The sequence below is a fragment of the Octopus bimaculoides genome, chromosome 5 (assembly GCF_046866305.1).
Source record: "Octopus bimaculoides isolate indiv1 chromosome 5, ASM4686630v1, whole genome shotgun sequence".
NCBI classification, from domain to species: Eukaryota; Metazoa; Mollusca; class Cephalopoda; order Octopoda; family Octopodidae; genus Octopus; species Octopus bimaculoides.
This window is the reverse complement of record NC_142932.1, coordinates 21,398,627-21,425,942: the sequence shown is the minus strand read 5'-3', so window position 1 is coordinate 21,425,942 and position 27,316 is coordinate 21,398,627. Positions and strand designations below refer to the sequence as shown.

Here is a 27,316-nt window from a genome sequence, read left to right as displayed (position 1 = left end):
AATCTTGCAAGTGAATTTCATAGATTGAAACAGGGAGAAGTTCCTCATATATATATTTGTATATGTATGTGTTTGTTGTGTGTGTGTGTGTGTGTGTGTGTGTGTGTGTGTGTGTGTGTGTGTGTGTGTGTGTGTGTGTGTGTGTGTGTGTGCACCACTGTCTTGACATCATGGTTGTAAACAAACATCACCATCATACAAGTGGTGTTGTTTGTTTCCAGACCTCTGTGAAAAACATATCTGACAGCAGAAAAATATTACTTTGCCTGGAAAGAGGTGAGAGTTGGTAACAAGAAGGGCATCCAACCGATGAAAGATTGCCTCAACAAATTTCGTCTGACCCTTGCAAGCATGGAAAAGTAGATGTCAAAAGCAGATGGCTTCTCATCTTAACTGATTGGAAGTGTTATCATGTACATTGTTTTGTCTTGGTATAAAAGATGGGCCACAGCAAATGTCCTGCTCAATACTACAGATTTGCTTGTCTGTTGTTTGACCTTAACATTTAGTGACTGATGATATGTGCATCTCTGATCATGAGCAGAAGTAGTGGGGAGCATCATAGCTATGTGTTGAGAGGAATTATTTAGAGTTTGAATAATCCACCTTTGGAAACATGGATGTTTCATTCAACATTCTTAAACAACCTTATTCAGGGACTTTACTCGACCTGAAAGAAATTCTGACTGAGCCCCACCTGCAAGGTCATGTGCTGTTTATCTTGATATGAGATCACCATGTCACACACATATGGTCGTGATGCATGTGCCTGGTGTACCCTTATCAGATGGATAGTCATGATGGGTATACTGGGCTTTGTATATTTTACCCCAGTGTCACTTTGATGGCATGCACTGCTCTCTCACACAATAATAATAATAATAATAATAATGGTTTCTTTATTAACCACAAAGGTTTACATTAAGAAAAACATTATAGACAGTACAGAACAAAACGAAGAATGTGTGTGTGTATGTGTGTGTTGTGAGGGTTTCGCATGTAAACAAGATTAACTAAATTTAAAAAAAAAGAAATGAAAGAAAGAAATCAATAATGTGTAAACCTAGCAAGGATGTTGTTTTAATGCATTAAGTTTTGTTTTCATTTCGATACTACATTCCAGTCTTGGTTATGTCACCACTCTTCCTAACTTCCCCCTCATCTCATGTCTTAATATCAACAGAAAAGGGGTAAGCTTGTATTAAGGTCAGTTCAATAACTTGTTTAGGCAACATTTATGATGTGGTGGTTTTCTGACTGGGATAGTGGTGATGAATTGCCCTAATGACAAATTGACTGGACACTATATATGGGTGTGTGTGTGTGTGTGTGTGTGTGTGTGTGTGTGTGCGTGTGTGTGTGTATATATATATATATATATATATATATATATATAAGTTAAAAAAAAGACAAAAAACAATAACAAAAAAACAACAAAGTGAGGACGTGATACGGATAGTGTTATTAGACACTCGGGAAAGGAAAGATATATATATATATATATATATATATATACACATACATACACACACACACACACACACACACACACACACAAGTGAGTGGACAAATGAAAGAAAGAGGCACTCAACACATTTAGAAGTTACATATATTATTGTTTAAAACAGTTTGATTTGGAGGCCCCCTGCAACTTAGAATTTTGAAGCCTCATTACAGGAGTCAGGCTTGTCAGGGCATGTGTGTGTGTGTGTGTGTGTATGTGTGTGTGTGTATGTATACATAATATAAATAAAGTTAGAGCAGGCTGGTTTATGGGATTACTCTGGCTTAAGATCTCTCTAGTGAGTGGCCTCTCTAGAATATGGAGGAGAAAAGGACCTCGCTACTCAATCTCAACAGCAGGAGATAGTCTCCCTTTGGCTATCAATCATCAGTGACCCTGTTATCTGGTGGGTTTAACCCACCAGATAACAGGGTCACTGACGCTCGATAAGCTGTGGTGCCTTTACCACAGCTTGAAGTCCACACTATCCTTGTGACTAAACGAGCACTGAGAGACACCAAACTGGAAATTTTTAAGTTTTTGTGCATATGCACATCATGTAAGTGGATGGCTGTTGGCATTTCTGAGTTCATCTGCCTTTTGACAGATCTTTTGACACCAGGGTGTCATGAAACCACCCTACTTGCCAAACTGGTTTGGTGGTGTTGCTGGTTTAGTTGCTGATAGCCTAACAATGCAGCAAGTTGCGCTAGGCTATATGTTACCAAAAACATGCAAGAGTAATTTTACACCCACGCACACACACACACACACACATATAGTGTTGGTCAATCTATCATGAAAACAAGTAGCTATCAATATCCAAGCACATGTGTGTGCATGCACACATGCACACACACACAAAGCTGTTTAGTTAAGAAGTTCATTTCACAACCACATGGTTTTGGGATCGGTCCCAGCGTGTGATACTTTGAGCAAGAGACTTCAACCAATGGATCTTGAAGCATAACTGAAGTCTGCCTAGAGACTGAAGGAGAAAGTGGTGACAGCTTGGAATAAGCTTAGCCATGTACCTTCCTTTTAAAAGTTATAAGAATAATACTGTCTACAAAATGTTCATAAGTTTCACATGTGTTTAGCTCTTTCATTTGTTAAATCTGTCAAGCAGTACATGTGTGTGTGTATTTAATATTTAACAAATCAAGAGGAGTTTCTGTGCATTTGCTTGACCTGTTAGAAATAGCAACCATATTTCCTCAAACATGGAATAAGACATTGTATAACACAATGCTAAAATATACAAAAAGATAGGATATACGCTATTGAAATAGTTTTGATCACAGGTCCACTCAACAAAGGTTGATCTGGAGTTAAGCAAAGAGATTATTTCAATACATTACAGCATTATTTTCTAGGTATGACTATTAATCCAGTAGTGGGGAGTTCTCGTGTTTTGAGGAGTGTTGAACCACTTCCTAACCACTATTTTTCTCCAGGTCTACTCTGACCCAGAGTAGTAGCATCTCACAAGATTTCAGTTGTGGGTTAAATAGCATGTAACCACCTGAGCTAATGTATGTGGAAAATTATGAAATGCAGCATGGTGGCTATGAACTTTTTTGGCAGATGATCTTACTGACTGAATGGTGGAAGTCACTAGATGCTGAATGGATCAACAGACAACAAACTATCAATGGCCAGATATGGGTCAACGCTCGATTTGGATGTCTGATATAGAAGAGTTACATTGGTCTAGGCAAGTTATCTACTGGATGAAGAAGATGGTGATGATGATGGTGATAGTAATGATGATGACATTATTCACCTTAGACACATTACATATATCCTAGCGCTTGGTTCACCTGTTATATGTGATATCTGACTCACTTTCAGGGCTGTAGTATTTTCTGGTCTTAAAGAAAAAGTTTCATAATTAAATGCCTCCTAAAGAAGTGGTTTAGCCCTACATCAATGCTGATCGAGCAGACCTATGATCAAAGGCACTCCATTTGTGGCCATCCCATCTTTCTCCTCTATGTTGGGAACCCAGGACAGCATTATCCATCGTTTCAATTATGCTTCTTTTTAAGACAGTAGAGCATGATTTGAAGGAGATCTGACTGCTATTTCTTACTGGTTGAGCGACTGCATCAAGACTTCAGATTGTGAGAGCTAGCTTTGACTTTTATAAGTTTTAATTGCATCTTTTTCATTAGAGTTTATATTCTTTTCTGCTCTAGACACAAGGCCCAACATTTTTGGGGAGGGGACCAGTCGATTAGATCGACCCCAGTATGCAACTGGTACTTAATTTATCGACCCCAAAAGGATGAAAAGCAAAGCTGACCTCAGTGGAATTTGAACTCAGAATGTATACCACTACGCATTTCGCCAGGCATGCTAATGCTTCAGCCAGCTCGCTGCTTTCATTAGAGTTGATATTAAGATGTAACAGTCTGTATGCATTTCTAGGTAGATATGTTGGGTGAAAGAGCTGGAGGAGTGGGGAGAGTGGTATGTAAATGATGGAATAGTGTGTGGGTGAGTGGGTAAGTGGAGTGGTGGATGAATGAGTGGAGTGGTGGATGGGTGGAGGACTGGTGTGTGTGTGTGTATATGTGTGTGTGTGTATGTATGTATTTATGTATGTATGTATGTATGTATGTATGTATTTACGTTTGTAAATATGTGTGTATGTCTGTGTGGAGAAGTGAGATGTTGGGTATATGTATGTGTGTGCATGTATTTGATTACTTGTATGTACAAATAATAGTGTATGTATGCACATCCTTGCATGTGTATGTATCTGTACATGTTTATGCATAAATGTGCATGTTTGTGCATGTGTATGCGTGCATATATGCACGTGTTTGAATATGCATGTATTGTCACACTCATGTTTATGGGTTTATGCATGCGCAGTGTATAAATTAGTTACCCATGTGCAGAAATTCTGACTGCTAAAATAATACTGCATAAGGGATTATCTGTAATATCAGATTACAAAGGATTATCTACTGAGTGGATTTCCTGAAGTGAAATATAAATAAATAAGGGTTAGATATAAAAAGATTAGGTTACAATAAGGTTAGCTAATAATATCTCTCATGGCCTCTAAATATGTCCTCTATCCATCCTGTGACTTCAGTGAGGAGAGAAGCTGTAGGTGAGTCTTTTTCTATCTCTTCACAGATCAAGTTTGTTACATTCTATCATAACTGTTCAACAATAATACACTATTTTACAATGTCAAAAACCCCTGCTATCTCTACCACAACTACCACCAAAACTAATATCAACACCAGCACCACACCACCCACTATCACTACCACCTGCCACCTCCATCATCACCACTACAACCTCCACTACCACCACCTTCACCACCACGACCATGACGATCATGATGCCGACCACCACTACCACCTCCCACTCCTCCATCATCACCACGACCACCCCCACTGCCAACACCTCCATCATTACCGTTAACACCACCTCCACTATCACCACCGCCTCTAGCACCATTACTTCTCAATACTAACACCACTCTGAGATTGTGCACAATCCTATATCTTGCATAAGTTCACAGCCATATGTCATGCAGGTCTGATCACCAGGCTTGAACATCCTCACAGGATGATAAAAAAAAGTGCAGGAGTGGCTGTGTGGTAAGTAGCTTGCTTACCAACCACATGGTTCTGGGTTCAGTCCCACTGTGTGGCACCTTGGGCAAGTGTCTTCTACTATAGCCTTGGGCCGACCAAAGCCTTGTGAGTGGATATGGTAGACGGAAACTGAAAGAAGCCCGTCGTATATATATATATATATATATATATATATATATATATATATATATATGTATGTATGTATGTATATATATGTATGTATGTGTGTGTGTGCGTATGTTTGTGTCTGCATTTGTCCTCCTAGCATTGCTTGACAACCGATGCTGGTGTGTTTATGTCCCACTTAGCAGTTTGGCAAAAAGAGATCGATAGAATAAGTACTAGGCTTACAAAGAATAAGTCCCAAGGTCGATTTGCTCGACTAAAGGCGGTGCTCCAGCATGGCCACAGTCAAATGACTGAAACAAGTAAAGAGTAAAGAGAGTTACAGGTTGATCCATTCCACAAAAACAGTGGCCTATGAATTTTAGCCATCCTTGTTTTGATTGACTGTCTGACAGGCTGTAAAGATCCATATAGTGACTTGTTTGATATATGGTTAGCATAAGAAGTGTTAAGGGCCTTGCATAGAAGTGAAGGGAGATATTTACTCTTGAGTTGAAGTTGATGTCCATGAGTGACTGTGAGGTAAGAAGCTTGCTTTCAAAGCACACAGTTCCATGTTCAGTCCCACTGTGTAGCACCTTGGGCAAGTGTCTTCTGTTATAGCCTTGGCCTAACCAAAGTCTTGTGAGTGGATTTGATAGAGGGAAACTGAAAGAAGCCTGTCGTATATAAATATAGTTGAAATTTACAGAAAAACAAAGGATGAAGACAGGTGTATGAACAACAAGCAGGTGTATTAGTTTTATGCTCGGGAAAGTGAGAAAGTCTTTTACGTTTCAAGCCTATGCTTTTCAACAGAAAGGGACACATGGAAATAAAGAGAGAGAGAATAAAAAAAACTTGTGAATTTAGTGATCAATCATATAATCATATACACACATATAAATGTTAGGAAAGGCATCTAGCGATAGAAATCATACCAGAACCAACAATAGAGCTTGGCACAGTCCTCTGGCTTACCAGATTTTATCAAACCATCCAACTCACACCAGCATGGAAAATGCTGGTGTGATGTTAAATGATGATGATATATATACAAGGGCAGGAGTGGCACTATGGTAAGTAGCTTGCTTACCAACTACATGATTCTGGGTTCAGTCCTACTGTGTGGCACCTTGGGCAAGTGTCTTTTACTATAGCCTCAGGCCAGCCAAAGCTTTGTGAGTGGATTTGGTAGATGGAGACTGAAAGAAACTTGTTGTATATATATATATATACATATATATATATAGAAAATGCTAAAATAATTTTATAAAAAACATTTCAGTACCGGTTTCAGTCATTGAGACTTTTTCAACTGTAAGTATGGAAAACAATTAAATTTTGGAAAAATTAAAAGAAAAGTGTTTTAAAAGAATATTTTCATAGTATTCAAATACAAGGGGCATTTCCCTTGTTTCTACCTGTCTCTGTCTCTCTTGTTTACTCTTGTGGGTTCGAGGTCGTTGTGAATTCTTGGCAGAGAAGAAGGAGGAGGAGGCGGGAATGCCACGATAGTAGTAGGATGTTAAATGGTCAAGTGCCCTGAAAGTAACTTGTTGTGGATGGTAGTAGTGAGTGAAGATTCTTTCAGTCTCTGCCTGCCAAATCTACACATAAAGCTTGGGTCAGACTGGGGCTATAGCAGAAGATACTTGCCCAAGGTACCACACACTGGGACTGAACCTGGAACCATCTGTTTATGAAGCAAGCTCCTCAACCACACAAGCATGGTTGCACCTTATAAGCCGTCATCCTCATCATCTTTATCATCATTAAATATCCATGTTCCATGCTGGCATGAGTAAGATGGTTTGACAGGAGCTGATGGATCCCGAGGCCACATCATGCTCCACTGTCTACCTTGGCATGGTTTGCTCTATCTAAGAGTAGAGAATATGGCTTAGGATAATTTGCACAATCAAAATAAAAATAAACTCAAAGAAATAACTCAGGGTGGCCAATGGCATTAAATTTGAACAACGAACACCAAGAAAGATATACTAAATACCATACAAGATAACTTTTAGATTTATTGAAACCAGCTTCTCTTTGAGATAAAGTAAACAAACACCAATCAGTAACCGACTCTAAATGAGAAGGGGCAATGATCTCCAGCAATCAACAATCCAATGAGTTAACATTTGCCATTAAGGAAAAAATAACTGTTTTGTTTTTTTCTGACAAAACATTTTTGCAAAGTTTCTGTTAACGAAATTTTACTCACAAAACATTCCTGAATCCAAGGCCATGTGTGTGTGTGTGTGTGTGTGTGTGTGTGCGCGTGTGTGTATGTGTGTGCGTATTTATGTGTTATGCTTGTGTGTTTATATGTTATGTTTTATGTGTGTGTGTATATGTATCACTAAACATTAGACCCAAGGCCATGTGTATGCATGTGCATGTGTGTGTGTGTGAGAGAGAGAGAGAGAGAAAGAGTGTGTGTGTATACAAGGGTGCATTGTACATGCATGCATAAGTGTATATGTGAGAGTGTGTATGTGTGTGTGTTTATGTGTGTGTATATGTGTGTACAGTCAGTTTTAAATTTTACAATATACTATTCTAGGTGCTATGTTGTGGCCTATGATAGTATTATTAGTGGGGGTAAAGGACACACCCACTTCATCCTCCCCCCCACACACAACAAATAATGTTGACAAATATTACTGGCTGTATTGATACTATATAACCCCAAGATTTAGTTATTATTTCTAGCAGTTCAAACAATCACTTAGAGGTTCTTTCGCCAGTTTTGTTTTTGCTGGTTAGTCACAAATCCGTCCTGATTGCACAAATCTGTAATCAGAGACATTCCAGCCATGGCTATCCTGTCTTTTTGCATATTTGGAACTATGCTGGCTAGTGTGTTCTTCCTTAATTTTTAGAGGGTAGAAAGATTTGGCTGTTACTTCTTATTTCTTTATGTCCACAAGGGCTAAACATAGAGGGGACAAACAAGGACAGACAAAGGGATTAAGTCGATTACATGGACCCCAGTGCGTAACTGGTACTTAATTTATTGACCTCGAAAGGATGAAAGGCAAAGTCGACCTCGGCGGAATTTGAACTCGGAACAGAATACCGCTAGGCATTTCACCCGGCGTGCTAACGATTCTGCCAGCTCGCTGCCTTGCTGTTACTTCTTGATGCTCCCTTCCCAGTGTTGCTGTTTAGCCCAGGGCCATCCTGCTAGTCTGCTCAAGCAGAACTGGCCTTGGGTCATGCATATTATCCAATGCCTTCCTTTTTTAGGCATAGTAGTGTGTGATTTGAAAGAGATTTGGCTGTTTTTTCTTGCAGGTCAAATAACCACTTAGGGGCTCCTTTGCAAGTCTCATTGATTATTTAGTTCCAGATCTGTCTTGACTAAGCAAACCTGTAATCAAAGGTATTCCAACCATGCCTATCCTGTCTTTTTGTATACCTGGAACTACACTGGCTCAGAATAGTGTGAAATTTGAGAGATTTGGCTGCTATTTCTAGAGCCTCCCTTCCTAGTGTTGTTGTTGCTATTGAGCAGACCTATTATCAAATGAGTTCCACCCATGATTTTTGTAGTTTTGTGAATCAAGGCCTACACTGTCTAATGTGTCCGTCTTCATTTTCCAGAAGTTAGGATGAGATTTGAGAGATTTAGCTGCTCTTTCTAGTAAACTGACCGACCACAGAGTGATTCTATCTCATGGCTCATCCTCTTGAGTGTTGTTGTCTTTGGTGCTTGTAAGCAAACAGTGGCTCAGTGCTGTGTTGATGCAGGTCATACGCATGTGCTTGTTTGGGTGGTGTGATCTAGTGGATGTTTGTGTATAGAAGTGGCATTGAGGTGAGGGGAATTGAAGTCTTTGTAGTGTAGAGGGCTTGTAGAGTGAGGGTGGTGGTGGTGGTGTGATGTATGAGGTGGTACAGTAGTCTGATAGTGGTGGTGGAGAAAAGGTTGGATGTATGTTGGCAGTGGTGATTGTGGTGGTGGTGGTGGTGGTGGCATATGGTAGGTGCTGTGGTTCTTGTTTGTCATGGGTTGTGTGTAATTGTGTGAGTGTGTAAGTGCGTATGTGTGAATGTGTGCATGAGTATGTGTGTGCATGTGCGTGAGTGTGTGTGTATATGTGTGTGTGTATGTGTGTATGCATGTGCGTGTATGTGTGTGTGTTTGTGCGAGTATGTAAGTGCATGTGTGTGCGTATGTATGTGAAAGTGTATGTGTGCACATGTGTATGAGCGCTTGTATGAGTGCGTGTGAGTGTATGTATGTATGTATGTACATGTGAGTGTGCCCGTGCGTTTGTGCTTGCGTGCGAGTGTGAGACTGTGTCTATATATATGTGTTTGAGTGTGTGAGGCTGCGTCTGTATATATGTATACGCGAGAGAGAGAGAGAGAGAGAGAGAACGTGTTTGTGCATGTGTGGAGTGAAAGTGCATCTGTATACATGTGTGTGTGCATGTGTATGTATGCATGCGTGAGAAATGTGTCTGAGTGTAAATGTGTGCACGTCTACGTGTGAGTGTGTGAATGTGAGTGCGTGAATGTGAGTGCGTGTGTTGTGTTCGGGCGCGTGTGTGCTGGCTAGGTAAGGTAGTGGAGTAGGCAATGTGACTGTGGTCAGATGAATCAGGTGATATTTACGTCAGAATATAAATAAGGTAAAAAGACAGTAACTTCCATGACACTGCCGTCACATAACAACCCTCACCCACCACAGCTGCGCGCACACACACACACAAACCGACATCTGCTGTCAGACCACTTCCCCCTCCTCCTCCGTTAGATCACAACCACCACCACCACCACAACAACACCAACGACGACTGCGCTGTCCATCTTGTTAGGTGAATGACAGGTGACATGGTCCCTTAGAAAAACATTTTCAGAGACTAGACTATGGAAGACAAGAGAAAAGAAGATGTGGAGGGGAGAGGGATGAAGTGGTGGGGGAGGGAGAGAGGGGATTTTAATGAGAGTCACCCCCTCCCCTCTTCCTTACTCGTCTCCATTAATGAGTGGTCTTGCTGGTGATGGTAACGGGGGGGGGGGGGGGGTTAGTGATGATTGTAGTAAAGGCGGCGGTGGCGAGAGTTGGGTAGTCGTGCTGCCTTGTCAGCACTGGTGGAGGCTGTAGCGGTGTTGATGGTTTTTGGTGGCGGCGGCGGTGGTAGGCGTGGTGGTGTTGCTGTTGGTGGTGGTTGTATGGTGTGATATTACCAGTCATGTTGGTGGTAGCAGGAATAATAATAATAATAATAATGAGAAGAATGATGATGACGATGGTGGTGATTGTTGGTAGCCGCAGTAAGAGTGGTAGGGGCGTTTGTAGTAGAAACGTCAGTAAAGGTGGGTGACAAGTTATCCCCCCTATCTTACCTAATGACAGCCTAATCAGGCGATATTTGTTTACTGTTGTGACTGATTTTTAAACCGTTTCCTGTATTTAACATTTCATTTGAGAATTTCAGCATTGCTATGATAACTAGTGTATACACACAAACGTCCACTTTTATATACGTTACACACACATATGCTTGTGTCTATGCCATGCATGTAATATATAAAACTGTGCATGTTTGCCTGCACACACACACACACACACATACAACGTATATTTATTATACACGTGTGTAATGCGACAAGTTGGTAGAATCATTACCACACTGCACCAAATGCTAAGTAACATTTTCCCCAGCTTTACATTCTGAGTTCAAATACTTCTGAGGTTCCACTTCATCTTTATTCCTTTTGGTGGGTAAAGTACCAGCCGAGCACTGAGGTTGATGTAATCGACTCCCCCACACCTCAAAATTACTGGTTTTGTGTGTGATGTATTCTTTTATTTGTTTCACTCATTTGACTGCGGCCATGCAGGGGCACCGCCTTTATTCGAACAAATCGACCCCAGGACATATTCTTTGTAAGCCTAGTACTTATTCTATCGGTCTCTTTTGCCGAACCGCTAAGTTACGGGGACGTAAACACACCAGCATCGGTTGTCAAGCGATGTTGGGGGGACAAACACAGACACACACACACACACACACATATATATATATATATATATATATATATATATATATATATATATATATATATATATATATATACGACGGGCTTCTTTCAGTTTCCGTCTACCAAATCCACTCACAAGGCTTTGGTCGGCCTGAGGCTATAGTAGAAGACACTTGCACAAGGTGCCACGCAGTGGGACTGAACCCAGAACCATGTGGTTGGTAAGCAAGCTACTTACCACACAGCCACTCCTGCGCCTGTATGTTTATTATATATGTGTGTGTATATTTTATTCACACACAGATAAAACAGAATGCTAAGGGACCAGTGGAGATCTTTGTCAAAAAGTCTTGTATTTTCTGGAAAAAGAGACAGGAGGTACAGTGAAATTTCCCCTAGGGAGTAGAATACCCAATATTTCAAACTTTCCTTCTGAGTAAAGTAGAAACTTATTTAGAAGAAAGACAGTATAGTTTTACACCCTCTGTAAAACAGTACATTAGACTTCTCTGAGTGACAACGATCACATCATCAGGGGCAATTAATGTAATGTGGTGCATGTTATATAATGGACTGATCAGTTTTATATTTGCTAACATTATCATCTTTTGAACTCCAAATACATTCAGATATTGAACTTGTGATTTGGCTGAATGTATGCATATGCTGTTATAACTTTTTTTAAAGGAATTTTCATGTCCTCTGCTACCCTATCATCTATCACACTCACCGAAATGTAATTATTATTATAAATAAAATATATATTTCAACTATACTTGTTTTCGATTTATTTCTATTATAGTAGAATTGTTACCATATTGGATGAAATGTCTACAGGTATTTCTTCTGACTCTTTATGTTCTGAGTTAAAATTCCATTGAGGTCAACTTTACCTTTCATCCTTTTGGGATCAATAAAATAAATACCAGTTGAGCAAAAAGGTCAATGTGATTGACTAACCCACTCCCACTAAAAAATTACTAGCCTCATGCCAAAATTTGACACAATATTTCTATTATGGAACACTTGGTGGTTTGAGTAAGACATCAGGCAGACAACCATTATCATATTTAACCTTACTGTATGTATATTTGTTCAGCCTGTATCTTACACAAACACTATCAATATTAATAACTTGTAAGGACACTGTATTTTGTTATGCAACCATACTATACTATAATTTCTACAGAAAATCTGTAGAGATAACCTTAACTGAAAAAAAAGGAACCCCCCCCCCCCCCCATCGATCATGAATGACCAGAAAGTTCTCCACTGAGGCAAAAGTCCAGGCAAGGTTGTTTATGGAAGACCATCAGTTGCCCATGTATACCAGTCTCCCCTCTCTATGCCAATGATGTTATCCAGAGGAAGGGAAAAGGCCAATACAGCTTGGCACCAGTGATGTCGGGCTAGAAATCAAACTCACTACCTCATGATTGTGAGCCTGACACTCTAACCACTGTGCCATGCATCTTCACAACTTTAACAACTATTAATATTATGAATAACAAAGTTGTGGGTAATATGATGTTGTAAGATAATTCAGGTACATACAGTTTCTGCTCAGGGCATCTTCATGCTCAAACTTTAAATCCAGTGATATGCTAATTGCCTAAGAGAAAGTGGGCTATAAGCAATTTGTCAATTAAGCTGATACATGTATAATAGAATAAAAGGACAGACAACTGTAGGGGACAATTGGCAAACCTTCTTCCTTTGTCCCTTTCAGCTTTTTAATGTTTTACCTGTGATGACCTGTTTCTGCCTCCCAAATTATATATCCACACAACAGACTTACCTTTTGGCTATTTCTGAAGTATACCAGTGTATATTGCAACCATTATGAACATCCCTTAGAGGAACTTTCACTGATCTCTTATGATTTATACTCTTTTGTACATTTATTTCTTTTTATGAGTCAAATAAATATATATAAATATCATAATCTGCCTTGATACCATTGCTATTGTAATTTACAAAATTATATAGAATCATTTGTGTCACAGAACTCCAAGAAATTTGATCTTTTTCCATTCCCTGTACCATGACCATATCCTTTAGGTACACTAAAGTAGCCATTGTAATGTCGCCTATCTTGTGTATTAAAATTATCAGCCATGATAAGGTCACTGACACTTGATTTAATCCTTTAGCATTTAAACTGGCCATATCCGGCCAATATATTCTACCTGTTTTATGTTCAAACTGGCCAGATCTGGTTTCTCACATTAAACCTACAATATTATTCTAAGAATTAAGTTACTTCATCGAAATCTCAAAGCTACAAGATAATGCATGATTAATTCAAAACAATGTGAATAAATAAGCATCACTTCTGAGAGAATAATGTGAATGTTAAAGGTAGTTTATACAAGAAGACCTCATAAAAGCTGTCATTTGTAAGTCCTGACTTTGGTAGATAGGCAGACATCACTACTGCTATTGTATTGCCTAAATAATAGCATACAATCATACATACATCTATATGTACATAAATAATAGCATACAATCATACATACATCTATATGTACATAAATATAAACACAAATACATACTTACATACATACTGATATTCATATGTTTGTACATATACACATATGCACATAAAAATAAAAAAAATACTTGTGTACAAACATCCATTCATATATATATATTGTATTTATAACTATGCAGTTAATGAGTAAATCTCAATGAAAGCAGCTTGTTTCTGAGTTAGGAACTGGATTCTTCTCTATTGATGTAAAATTTGGCAAATAAATTCTGAAGAAAATATATATATATATATATATATATATATATATATATGAGGAGGTGCTGAAAAATACCCAGGCTGAAATGCCATAAGTTCGTTTTCCTTTTTCAAAGTAAACACCATGAAGATATACAAGAAACTCTAAGAGGTCCTTAATCTTCTCAGATAAGACTAAGAACTTATACATGATGGACACACACAATAGGCTTTTAAATGATTCAATCACACAAAAATACGGACGCACTTCCCGACACGCTTATAATAACATTAACTGTGAAGCTAAACAGAAAGCAATTAGGCTAGATGTAGCAGACAGAGTAAAGATCTTGGTCAAGATAAATGCCTTTATCACTTTAAAGGACTACAAGCTTAATTTTGCCTCTAACCCCAAATGTCACCTGATCAACCCAAGATTGGCCAGTTGAGTGTGTATAACTGATGAAGATTAATGACGACATAAGGAGGCACACGAGCCTCCCTCTATGGCACAGCACCAATGAGGTGACCTCAAGGTTTATTGCTAACCGGAGGAGAGGCAGGGCTAGGCTTACACAGTTTGACATTGTCAACTTTTATCCATTGATTTCAAAAGAGTTGCTGATGAAGGCACTTTCCTTTGCTAAGGGCTTCACAGATATTAGTGATAGTAATATTAGTGTTATCATCCATGCCAGGAAGACGGTGCTGTTCAACAAAGATTTGATGTGGGTCAAGTAATCTGACCCCAAGGGCTCCTTCGATGTGGCTATGGGAGCATATGACAGTGTCGATGTCTGTGATCTTATCAGACTACACATCTCGGACATCTCAGGGAAGAGGTTTCCTTTGGTCCTTTTCAGTCTCTACAGAGATGACGCCCTAGCCATCTGTAGAGGAGCCAACAGGCACACAATATCTAAACTTAGAAAGGACCTAATTAGTGCCCTAGGCTCAATGGGACTCAAGATCACCATTGAGACTAATCTCACAGTAGATTTCCTTGATGTTACTTTAGATCTCGGCTCTGGTACATACAGGCCCTATCACAAGCTAAATGAGAAGCTGTCCTTTATTAGCACAGCCTCCTGCTACCCCACTATAGTTTTCAAGAACCTAGTAAAGGGTGTAAGCAAGAGGATCTTGAATCTATCCTCTAGCCAAGACACCTTTGACACTGCTGCCCCCTACTACAATGAGGCACTTGCATCAAGTGGGTTTAAGGACTGCATCTCCTACATGCCAGGCCCTAGCACCCAAAAAAGGAAGAGCCACAGAAACATCATTTGGTTTACTTCACCCTTCTCGCTCAATGTCAAGACTGGTGTGGGAAGGATTTTCCTTAGATTAATAGATAAACATTTCACATGCATACATAGATACAGGTAATTATTTAACAGGCACAACCTAAGAATCTCCTTTAGCTGTGCTCCTAAAATAAAAAGCATATTAACAAGCATCCACAATACAAGGGAGAAGGCAGGTTGCTCTTACAGGGTATACAATAACTGTCCAGTAGGAAGCCGATGCAAGACTGAAGGAGTTATCTATGAAGCTACAGTGACACCTAGACCTGCTATCCGCATTACCAGCAATGTACCATCCAACAGCAATAATAGCAGATTAACCAGGTCTCACACCAGTACAATCGCCACAGCTAGAGACGATGACCAGTCCAGGACCAGCGCCAGAAGAGGTAACTGATGACCCCAGTACCACCACCACAGATGATGAACAAACCATTATCATTGACACCAATAGAGTGATCAGCCCCACATCATACCTTACCACCAGTACAATTGCCACACCTAGAGATGATGACCAATCCAGGACCAGTGACGCAGAAGGGGTATCCAGCATCCCCAGTATCACCACCACAGACAATGATCAAATAATTATCATCGACACCAATGGAATGACAAGCCCTGCACCATATGTTACCAACACTCACACTAATGCCAGCAGCTACATAGCCAACCATATGACCAGAAATGATATCCATGGCGATAACACCACTGGATCATTGCGCCATATTGACAATGTCAGCAACGGTGTTGCCAACAGCATCCCCAGGCTCTGAGTCTAACAGAGATATACCAGGAGTGCGAATAGAGCCACATCACAAGTTTGTAAATATATCGGATCGGCCAGTACATCTTTCAAACATCACTTCCACAACCACTAGTCATCCTTCTGAGTCTCAGAAAGACGTTTTGTCATGTCCCTGGCCAGCCATGCGTGGTGCCTCAAAGATCAAGGGTCTCCATGTGACATCAGGTGGAAAAATAATAGAACATCCAGGCCCATATATTAATAGGAGTGGCCATTGCAAAATCTGCATCATGGAGAGATCCAAAATTCTTGAGGAGTATGCTAAACCTGGTGCATTAAATAGTCGTAAAGAAGTTTTCTCAAAATGTATCCATTTCAAGCGCTACCTACTGGAAAATTGGATCTCCCTGTTTGCTGGTTAGGCTATTTTGGGTCTATAAGGGTTGTTTTATCCTCTGGTCCAGGTGAGATAACCCTTCCTCATTAATGTTTTTATACGTTAGCCATTAAATCACGATATCTGAGCGTTTCCTCATGTCTGTGTGGTAGAAAGTTTAATTTTTTTGTCTTTGTATAGAACCTGACAAGCTGTCCAAAGGGCTGTGATATGAATCCTTTGGGCCAGAATTTAACATTTTATTTTAATAATTTAATCTTTAGAGCGTGCTTCTTTTCTGATATGTGTTTTATTGACTATATATATATACATATAAATCTAATATAATAAATGCGAAAACTAATTTCTGTGTCTGTGTGTCACACTTTGAGACCCCTTCTCTCACTATTCATTGACACTCCTACTATTGCTCATGTTGGGGTGAAAGTAATAGTAGGCATAAAGACAGTAGTAGATTGATGGTTGTGATGGTAATGGAGTGATATTAACAGTATGAGCTGTAGTTGTGATAGAGGTGGAGGTGACAGTGATGATGGTAGTGGTGGTGATAGCTGAAGCAGTCAGGGACAATGGTGATAGTAAGCGATGTGAAAGACAGTGGTGATGGTGGTGGAGGGGAAGGTGGCGAAGTCAAAGGTATTGAGGTGGTGGCATCAGAAATCTGAATGGTGGGTGTATGGCTGTTGTGGTGGCAATGGTGGTGGTACTGGTGATAGTGATGGTCGAAAACAATCAAAATAAAGAGAGAGAGAGAGAGATAAAGAAAGAGGTTAGACAGAAAAAGAAATTATATTGACCCCTGAATGGGAAGACAAAACATGTTTATCATGCAGCTTTGCAATAAGTTCCAAGTCGACAAATTATATCATTGCTTGGATTAAAATTGTTCATAGCTTGAAAAATATTGGTCAAGTTTAATAAAATCGAATATGTACTCAATGCATGAAGTGTCATTGTTAGGCCCAAGACCCATTGATGAGCCCTTCACAGAAGCTGGTTTAAGAGCCGCCTAATAGGTCGGCTTTTAAGCTAGTGTATATGTGTGTGTGCGTATTTGTCGCTTACCACCGCTTGGCAAGCAGTGTTGGCTTTGTTTACGTCTGTGTAATTTAGAAGTTCAGCATGCGAGACTGAAGGGATAAGCACAAGGGTTTAAAAAAAATAAGTACTTGGGTGAATTCGTTTGAGTTTCCTTCAAGGCGGCACCCTAGCAGTCCAATGACTAAAACAAGTAAAAGATAAAAATAACAATAACGCAAATTTTCTTAAAATTTAACTGAAGGGAAGTAATTACTAAATAGCATTGCGAGAGTTATCGAACTTGAAAGCCTATGGTCGCGATCAAAAAAGACAAAAGTATGAGATTTAAAGTTTTAGAAAATTTCCACTTGGTCAGTAATTACTTTCACAACGATATTAATGTTCCAGAATACTATATCACTTATTTTCTATAATTTATATATGTTTCACCTTATATAAAATTCAACTTATATAAAATTCGTTATTACCTTTCATCCTTTCGGGATCGATAAAAGAAGTATCAAATCAGGACTATGAATTGATGACATTGTAAGCGAATAAGACCAGATAACTTGTGAAATTTGTCATGACTCTTTGCATTTGGCAGCTATGTCTGCAACGACACTGGCACCAGGTTGTATTGGCCCAAATCGACGGACATTCCGTTGGATATCGTCGTTGCGAATGAAGAAAGGCTTGAATGCCTGTGCAAATGTCAGTTTTAATTTCAGAATACCTCTGGCTTGCGCATGCGTACATGTGTAGATTACTGGTCGTTTTCAACTAACCGTGGGCCATTTGCGACCCGGGGGACTTTCTAAAGGATACACCTACGAAATATTTCTTTGAATTCTCTTAGTAGTGTGACCTATCTGATAATGAGTTATGTCTCATGCGGTCTACTTCTCGAAAAAGGTTGTCCATGCCTCTTTTAAACTGACACAGCCATCTTCAACGACCATCAAGTTAGAAGAGGCTAGTATGGGCCGTTGAATATTGCAGGTTCTTTTAGTCTTCTGAGAACTATATGGTTGGTGTCCAGCCTAAAAACTTGAAGGAAAACAAGCAGAATTTTGACGTAAACTCTCTTGGGATAGATGGGAATTTTTAAAGTGGAATTCAGCTTTTTACAAACGATAAATATGCCTGTTGTTGATGACATGCGTAAAGCAGATGTAATTTAGTATAAATTACATCTGCTTTGACATGGGAATATCTTTCCTTTTTTTTTTTGAATTTAGAAAATGTGAAATGTTATATGGGCATGCATGCACATGCTTGTGTGCAGGTGCACGCACACACATATACGTACATACATGCATCCATCCAACCATGTATGTATGTATGTATAATTTATATATATTTCAGCATGTGGTGACCATCTAAGTGAGACGTTTGTTCTTTTCTCTCCATTTTTTTCTTTCTTCATCTATCCGTTCCATAGAAGAGCATATGCCCAAAATATTAAAGGCACCTTCCAATTTTCCTGAGTATCAATCTAATATACTTTGTTTGTTTATTTGCCTTGTTTTTGAGTTTTTTATTTTTACACACACACACACACATGCCTATATATGTTTACATGTGTGTGTAAATGGTCAGCAGAGGAGAACTGGGCCATTGACAGAATAAAACTCAATTCCAAAGTGTTCTCATTTGCCCAAAAGCATAAGGATGCTATTTCATCTGTTGGACATCTGATTGACAAAGATTACAATTTCCATAGTGATGCTAATGACATGGTGAGATTCTGCAGAAACGATACAGCTCTGCTTTCAGCAATCCCAATATGGTAGGTCTAGAAAACATCTGCTTTCGGCAATCCCAATATGGTTGGTTTGGACAACATCTGCTTTCGGCAATCCCAATATGGTTGGTTTGGACAACACCTGCTTTCGGCAATCCCAATGTGGTTGGTCTGGACAGCACAGCCTATCTGACACATATTTTGGCACTCTGGATATCATAGTAGATATAAATAAAATTAAGAAAATAACTTATTTGCAGGCCCCATTAAGTTCCTCACTAGAAACCTGAAAGAATGTCAACATCAATTCACATCCCCACTTGCCATCACTGGATGTTGGTTATATTCCTTATCATTTTCTGTCTCAGTTGCCCTAGTTTTCAAAAAGAGAAGCAAGTCACTTTGAATTACCAATTAATAACTAATCTCACTTATCTCTCATGTCATCTAATTAATTGAGAGTGTGGTGAGATTTTGAGCAACTCACTTCCTTAATTCCAACCAACATGGTTTCTGCAATGGCAGACTGCCTAACAAAATTCCCACATCACTTTGATGACATTCTAAAGGCTCTACGAGAGGGTTCTTAGACTGATATAATATGCCTTAGCTTCAGTAAACTTTGATCACAGCATCCTGTGGAACAAACTATCCAGCATTAGAGTCTATGGGGAAACTTTTAAACAAGAATGATAAGTGTTTTCTTGTGAACAGAACCCAGCATGTTGCAGTTGATGGTGTTCAATCAAACTCAGTGAGAATCATTAGTGGAGTCCCACAAGACATTGTGTTGGGCTCACTTCTCTTTCTTATTTACATTAGTGACATCATAGATGTCATCAAACTCGGCTGTGAGAAAATGACTCTAAGCCTCTGAAGGTTGTCAAAAGAGAAGACTGGGCATATCTCCAATTAGATCTGCTTGCTGTTATCCAATGGGCTAAAGAAAAAGAATAAAAAAAAGAAGAAAAACATACACAATTTGCAGCTAAATGGAGATAAATTTGAATTAATCAACTTTGGAAAAGCAGATACAGTTAACCCACCTCTTTCTCCTTCACTGGACACAACGATCATGGCATCAAACACTGCTAGAGTCCTCGGAGTAACTACCTATAATACCTTAAGCTAGGGTACCTACATAAACAGCAAAGTTGACATGGTCCACAGGATGTACTCTTGAATCCTTAGGATTCTTAGGTCCAGGAATGTTTCTACTATTCTTTTTCTTTTCTCTATCTTTTCCTCTCCTGACCTTGAATACTGCTGTCAGCTGAGGTCTCTCCACATGTAACAAAGTATTATAAAAATTGAAATCCTTCATGGATTAGTCACAAAAAAAAAAAAAAAAAACCAGTGACAAGTCTTGATTAGTGGGATTGGTTCAAGAAACTCAAGCTCTATCCTCTTCAAAGCTACCATAAGCACTATACCACTTGTATGCTATGGAAAATATTCCATCAACATTGCTCAAATAATATTGACATCAACTTTAAATTTTTACCCAAATCTTGGTTCTCGTGCCATACATCCTCAGCAAAAACTGAGCTTACATCACAACACTAAGACGAATTATTTCACCTCACTTGACCCTGCTCTCTTTAATATTGTGGCAAGATGTAAAAGAGAAGAAAAAAATATCCCATAACAAACAGTTACTGGACAAATTCCAGATAAACCACCTACACTCAGATATACCTCTGCAACCAGTAATTCTTTACTTGGATGGGTTATAGTGCCCAGAGTATGACTGTAAAAATGAAACATGATTAAAATTCATCTGTAGGTGGTGCTTTTAAGTTAGTCATGGCTTGGGCCAATACCAGTTGAAATCTATCCAAGTAGCTACATACAAATATAAATATCTATCTATCTACCTACCTATCTATCTATCTACATATAAATATTTGCATGTATACATCTGGTTCTCTTCCCATCTCATAACACTTGGTTGTTTCTCCACTGCTACTTCCTTTTAGATTTTCTTTGTCTTAATCCTCCTCTCCACTATTCCTTCTTCTCTTTCATTTTTCATATGATCCTGTCTCACTCTGTATCAATATTTATTTTATCCCCCCCCACCTATTTCTCTCTCTCAAAACTTCACCCAATTTACCTCACTGACTACCTATTGTTACATAAATATCTCTATCTCTCTCTCTCTCTGTCACAAAACTTATATCTCCTTATAAAAATCTGGTAACATCTGAAGCACAAGAAATAAGAGCAGTATGAAAAAAAGGAGTGGGAGGAAGAAAAAATTAAACATTAACAAGGAGGGGGAGAATATGGAAGAAGAAAAATATTCTTTTGGCTGTATGTTATGTATTTCTCTCTCTCTCTTTCTCTATTTTACTATTTCTCTCTTTTACTATTTCTCCTTCTTTCTCAATAATTTGCAGGTGGTTTTGTAGATTTTACATTAAACATTATTGAAAATATCTCACAAAAAACTATCTTTCTTTACATTTTCTATATTCTGTCATTTCAATCATTTGTGTCTTACTTTCCTTGAAATCATGTTTAAAATAATTTTTTTAACCTTATAAACCATAAGCCAGCACCAGATAGTGATGATTTCATTCTGCAGCATCAATGTTCATGTACCTTCTTGAGTGTTCTTTTCTTTAATATAAAAGTCTTTTCCTCCCTGGTATAACAGGAAGGGACGCTTGCTTACACTTACTTTCTTATAATTTGTTTCAATTGTTAATGTTACAGAAAAGAGTGTTCCAGTGTCTTCTGCTGCCAAACACAAGTATGCTCTGAGGGCAACAGAAACAAATGGACAGTGTCAAAACAGGCTGCTAATGCTGCCAGGAATGCAGCTCACAGAAAACTCAAGACTGGTAGTGAAGTGAAAATCACAGTGAACAGAATGCTACAAGACAACAGGAAATGTCTGATGAATGATAGGCTCACCTTCGATAGAATGCTGCCAAGTAGGATGCATACAGGTATCATGAAACCCCACAAGAGCACCAAGGCAAGCCAGGCCAGAAAGTTTAAAGAGTATGTCAAGCAGAGGCTAGGTCCAGCCAGACATACATGAGCTGCAGAAAAGAGGTACTTTCAACTATGATTCTTGACATGACTATGCTTCTGAAGACTTCTGCTACCATGGCCAAAATTCCTGAAAATTGTTTAGTCAAAAATGGAAGCAAAAGACAAATGTAATGTTCTCTTCTAATGGAGAAGTTAATGCAGCAGCCCTTGTTGATTCGGAGACCCTTAAACAGCTTCTTACTGTTGCTACTGAGGAATCCATGCATTTTTTAAGACCATCAGAAAATATAACTCTGATTTCCAAATGACTTCCTTTGGCACCAACATCACCAGAGGAGGGGAATTTATATCAACTTTTAAAAGTACAAACCAAATCTACAAGATTGGTTCACTGCAGCCTTGTCCCAATGAAGAGTCTTGATTTCTGCAACTGTAATTTATCGATGACTTAAAGAAACGGGATCATCTCTTCAGGCACAAAGTTTTGACTTGATTCTTGAACTTCAAGATGTGGTCCATGAAAAAAGCAGCTATGCCAAGAGTTCCAAGTATGCTTTTGAATGTACCCATTTTGGAGTTTCAAATTGTCATTGATGTATAGAGGAGGCCATCTGGAGAACATGTATATGATTTCAATGAATTATAATGCAATGAGGTTGCTGTTATCGTGAGTGGAGACTCACATTGCAAAAGTACAAAAAGAAGTACAAAACTATCACTATTAGAACTGATGCATCGCAATATAACAGTTTCCAATGAAATAAACCGGTTTTCACTTAACCCTGTATTTTTATTTAATATGCTTGAATTTGATATGTTCATATTAAGCATATATCTATTCTTTACATGCCAGACTGCTACAGACATAGGGGAAAACAATTTAATTTCTTGGATGAAAATTAACTTCTTGAAACCAGATATACTCCTTTATTAAGAATAACTCAGTCATTTGTAGGTATTTTGCATCCTGGTAGAGTGTATATATATATATATATATATATATATATATATATAAAAGAATAAAGAATCAATAAAATCAAATCAAATTAAAAGGAAAACAATGATAATACGACACAGTTATTTAAAAACATAAAATATACATGCGATCAAAACAGAACAAAAAAGAAAAAAAGAAATGATCAGGCATTACATTGATCTTTACATTTCATCAAAACAAATATGTATGTATGTATGTTTGTATCTAAATATACATAGATATCAACCAATAAATTATATGGACAAAGAGACATATCATAACTGGCTTTCTCACATTGTAGTTAATCTAATTGTTTAGAGAGAGATAGAATATGAAACTAAAGTCAGAGAAAGGCATCCCAATACCAGGCATTATGCAGAATCTCACTTGCGTCTCTTATTTCTTTTTATCACTTCTGCCCTCTGATTTCCAATGCCTCCACATCTGTCTGGTGACAGTTCTTGGGATTTCTTGAACCTAGAGTTAATTTATTACACCACACATTCATTAGCTTACATGCACTGATACGCATGCACTCTGAGAACCAATACCACTGATTGGGATGTACACAACATAAACACACACATTGTTATACACACACATACATTCACACATTCTAGCTTGAATATTCTTATCCAATTGCACACAGCTATAGATGACTGTGCCTATACATACATACATGCATGCATGCAGTGATATCAACACATATAAACACTCGTACACAATTGACAAAAAAACCTTCTCTTTCACATATATATATTTTTTCACTCTTCTACCTTTACTGATGCCTCCATCTACAGTTTCACGTAATATCATACAGAATAAAGATGGTTCAATATAGTTAATCTCAAGTGATTATAGTCATTGAAGTCGAAATCATGGTAGTGATAATTTTAATGAAAGGATGGTACAGTTATATAATTAATTAAGCCAAGAATATTTTGCATACAAACTGCACAAAGACATAATTTCTAAAGGTAAAATCTATTTGTTTTAATCATAATCCTTTAATGTTTTGTTTGAACCCCTATAGAAATTTACACAATTTATACAGGCTGCCATATACCAGACCTTATACATGCATACATAGACAGAGGAATGAACTTATTAACTTATATGCCTATCTACTCATATATATGTATATACATACACACAAACATACTTATATGTATACGCACACATATATACCTGTGTCTGTACATGTATGTATGTATAGGTATACATGTATATGTGTATGGATATATGTGTGTGTGTAGATATAGAGAAATGTATGCACGGATATATATGTTTGTATGTATATCTATCTTTATATATATATATATGGATAATGTAATTTATTTGTTTTGATGAAATGTAAAGGTTAATACAAATGTTCAATCATTTTTTTTTCTTTGTTGTTCTCATCACCTTTATATTTTATGTTTTTATTCAACTGTGTCTTATGCTACACTAATCCAAATGTATTGCTATAGAAATAAACAAAATGACAAGTAAAAATCAAGGTACTTTTTGAAAAGTCACCTGAGGAGATGTATCTTCATCTATGATGCATGACAACTGATTGTACAGCATCTCACCTGTAAGGTACTGGTGCATGGTGAGTTGAAACAATCATAGTGGTTCTGAATAAAGAGTCTCATGAATTCCATTTTCAGTTTCTCATATTTTTTTATATACACATACATATGTATATTCATAGGCACACATACGCACACACACACAAACATATATATATATATATATGTATATGTGTGTGTGTGTGTGTGTAGACATACATTGGTTTGAAACTTGAATTGTGAGGTATAAATTCAGTTTCAATAAGCTATATACTCTATAAGACAACTTGAACATTCCTTTCTCATTTTCTTTAGACACAATTCAATGATTGTGTGTGTATATATATATACACAACTGGACTCCTCACTCCATTTTCTCCCCGTCATCACCTTATGCAGTATTCTACTGCATTAATTAAACCAGAGAACTACATATTCCATCATCCATTTCTGTGCACCCAGCTATCTTTCCTACTACCACCAACCATTTCTGACATCCATCACTCATTCTTAACACTGCCCCCCCCCCCCCAACCCGCCATTCACACCCTTCTGTGCTATTACATCTCCCTCTACTTGAACCACTGCTTGTTGACTTACCCCCACCATTCACCATGTAACTCTCACTCTCTCCACACATACTTGCAATCTACTCATCACCTGTCATGTCCATTTTTCTCATTCTTCTGCTCTCTACCATATTATTACTATTAAGCTGCTCTTCATTCTTTTTGCACTGCCAGTCACCCCTACAACTCATATTTGTCATCAACCCACTCAGCCCTTGTTTACCACTCGCTACCTTCATCTCCTTCACTTCTACTCCATCTCTAACTACCCCTTGCTCTTCCCATACACTCTTGCAACTGGCACCCACCCTTTCCATGCTTCTGTCCCCGTCCACTCCCTCTTCAATTTTCCTTTGGGTACCTTGAAAACTCAATGTGATACATCGCCACCCTCTTTCCAATTCCACTCTGATTACTCTCATTCACTGCAAGGTGGCCATGTATCTCTTCTACACAAAACCTAGCATAAAACCACCTCCTTTTCTAGTATAATCCCACTCAGTTGAAGGGGATCTTGTCAATTTTATGGCTACTAGAAATGGTGTTATGAAAAACGCATTAGGAAGTGGTGGTGAGAGGGCAGCTGTAGAAACCATGCTAAAAACATTGGTGCATGATCAGTCCTTGAACTCACTGGATCCCATCATATTATCCAACTCAGACCAGCACAGAAGAATATCATTACATGATGATGGTATATGTGCATATCTTGTTAAGACATACATACATTTTATTACAAATATACACACACACACACACACATTTAAATGTCTGCAACAACTTGTTAATTATGTTTAGCGCTATTAATCATACTTGTAGAGATAAAATGTATTTTAAAAACTTTTACATCTACACGCTGTTTTAATTAGTTTGATTAATGATTATTAATAAGTGTCTTATTCCTGGATATGTGTGTAGCATGAGATTGGAATCGAACTTGGAATCCTTATTTCTAAACCAAAGGTAGTAATTTTGTTATCAACTAGGCCCAGTGGTTTCAAAACTGCGAAATAGCTACCCCGTCATTTGAATATTTTATAAAAAATTTTACCTCTCTTCACTTCCTTCTTTGGAGATAAAACAGAGTTTGAATCTTCATAATTCTTTTTTCTTTGCTATGGAACAGGAGTTTAAAACATTCGACCTTTTCCATACTAACTTGCCCTATACTGTCCTGGTTCTATGATATAAGCTTCCTGTTTTAAAGTGAACTAAATCAAACATTCCATCAGAATTTCATGTTATGTTCCAAAACCCAGCTTAATAATGACAAAGTTATTTTACTAAATTCTTCATTATTTTCAAAATTAATTGAAATAAAGACAGTGTATTCGAACAGAAATATAGTAACATGAAGGGTAATACCATCTTAATTTTAGTCAATGTAATTTGTCCCACATCCACCTTTCAATCCTCCATAGGGTCAGGGAGGCCCTCCCCCATCCCACCACCAATAAGAAACACTGCAATAGGCTACAGATGCATGATCTGGTGTAAACCACATCATGCATCAAAATCTCTAAAAAAAGCAATGAGTAAACAACTGTGTTTGTAATTGAAGATTAATGAAATAATAACTGTATTAAGTTGACAATATAATAGCTCTGTCCTCTCCACAAATGTGATAATTCACTGACAAAGAAGCAGAGTTAAAACATCTTTATTGACTTTCATGTACATAACAAAAAAATAATTTTAAAAAGTTAAATAAAAAAATGTTTAAAACAAAAAAAAAGACGTTTTGATATTTTTATTAAGTTGTTTTTTTTCCAGTTTTTTTAGTAAAAAAAAATGTATTATTTATTTATATTTCATGAAAATATGAGCATTAAGTAAAAAGTGCTGCAAACACTGATGTTAAAACTTGTTGAAGATCTGAAATTAAGGGCAAACTCTCCACCTAGACACCATGCCCCAAGGATCTAACTGAGAAGGAGGGGGTAAAGGTGGAAGGTGGAGAGGAAAGAGGAAGATCTAACAATTTATGGAGATAGCAGAGCAAAGGGAAGGTGTGGGTGTTAGGAAATAAT

At 38.0% G+C, this 27,316-nt stretch overlaps 1 protein-coding gene across 1 annotated transcript in view; it reads right to left on the bottom strand.

The window, feature by feature from the left end:
• LOC106874091 (transmembrane protein 72) overlaps positions 1–18,175 on the bottom strand; it is a 102,722-nt gene extending 84,547 nt beyond the window's left edge. The window contains exon 1 of the mRNA XM_052967900.2: positions 17,921–18,175. Coding sequence (XP_052823860.1) covers positions 17,921–17,927 — 7 coding nt within the window. The 5' untranslated portion in view covers positions 17,928–18,175. The remainder of the gene's footprint in view (positions 1–17,920) is intronic.
• Between the last annotated feature and the right edge of the window lie 9,141 nt (positions 18,176–27,316).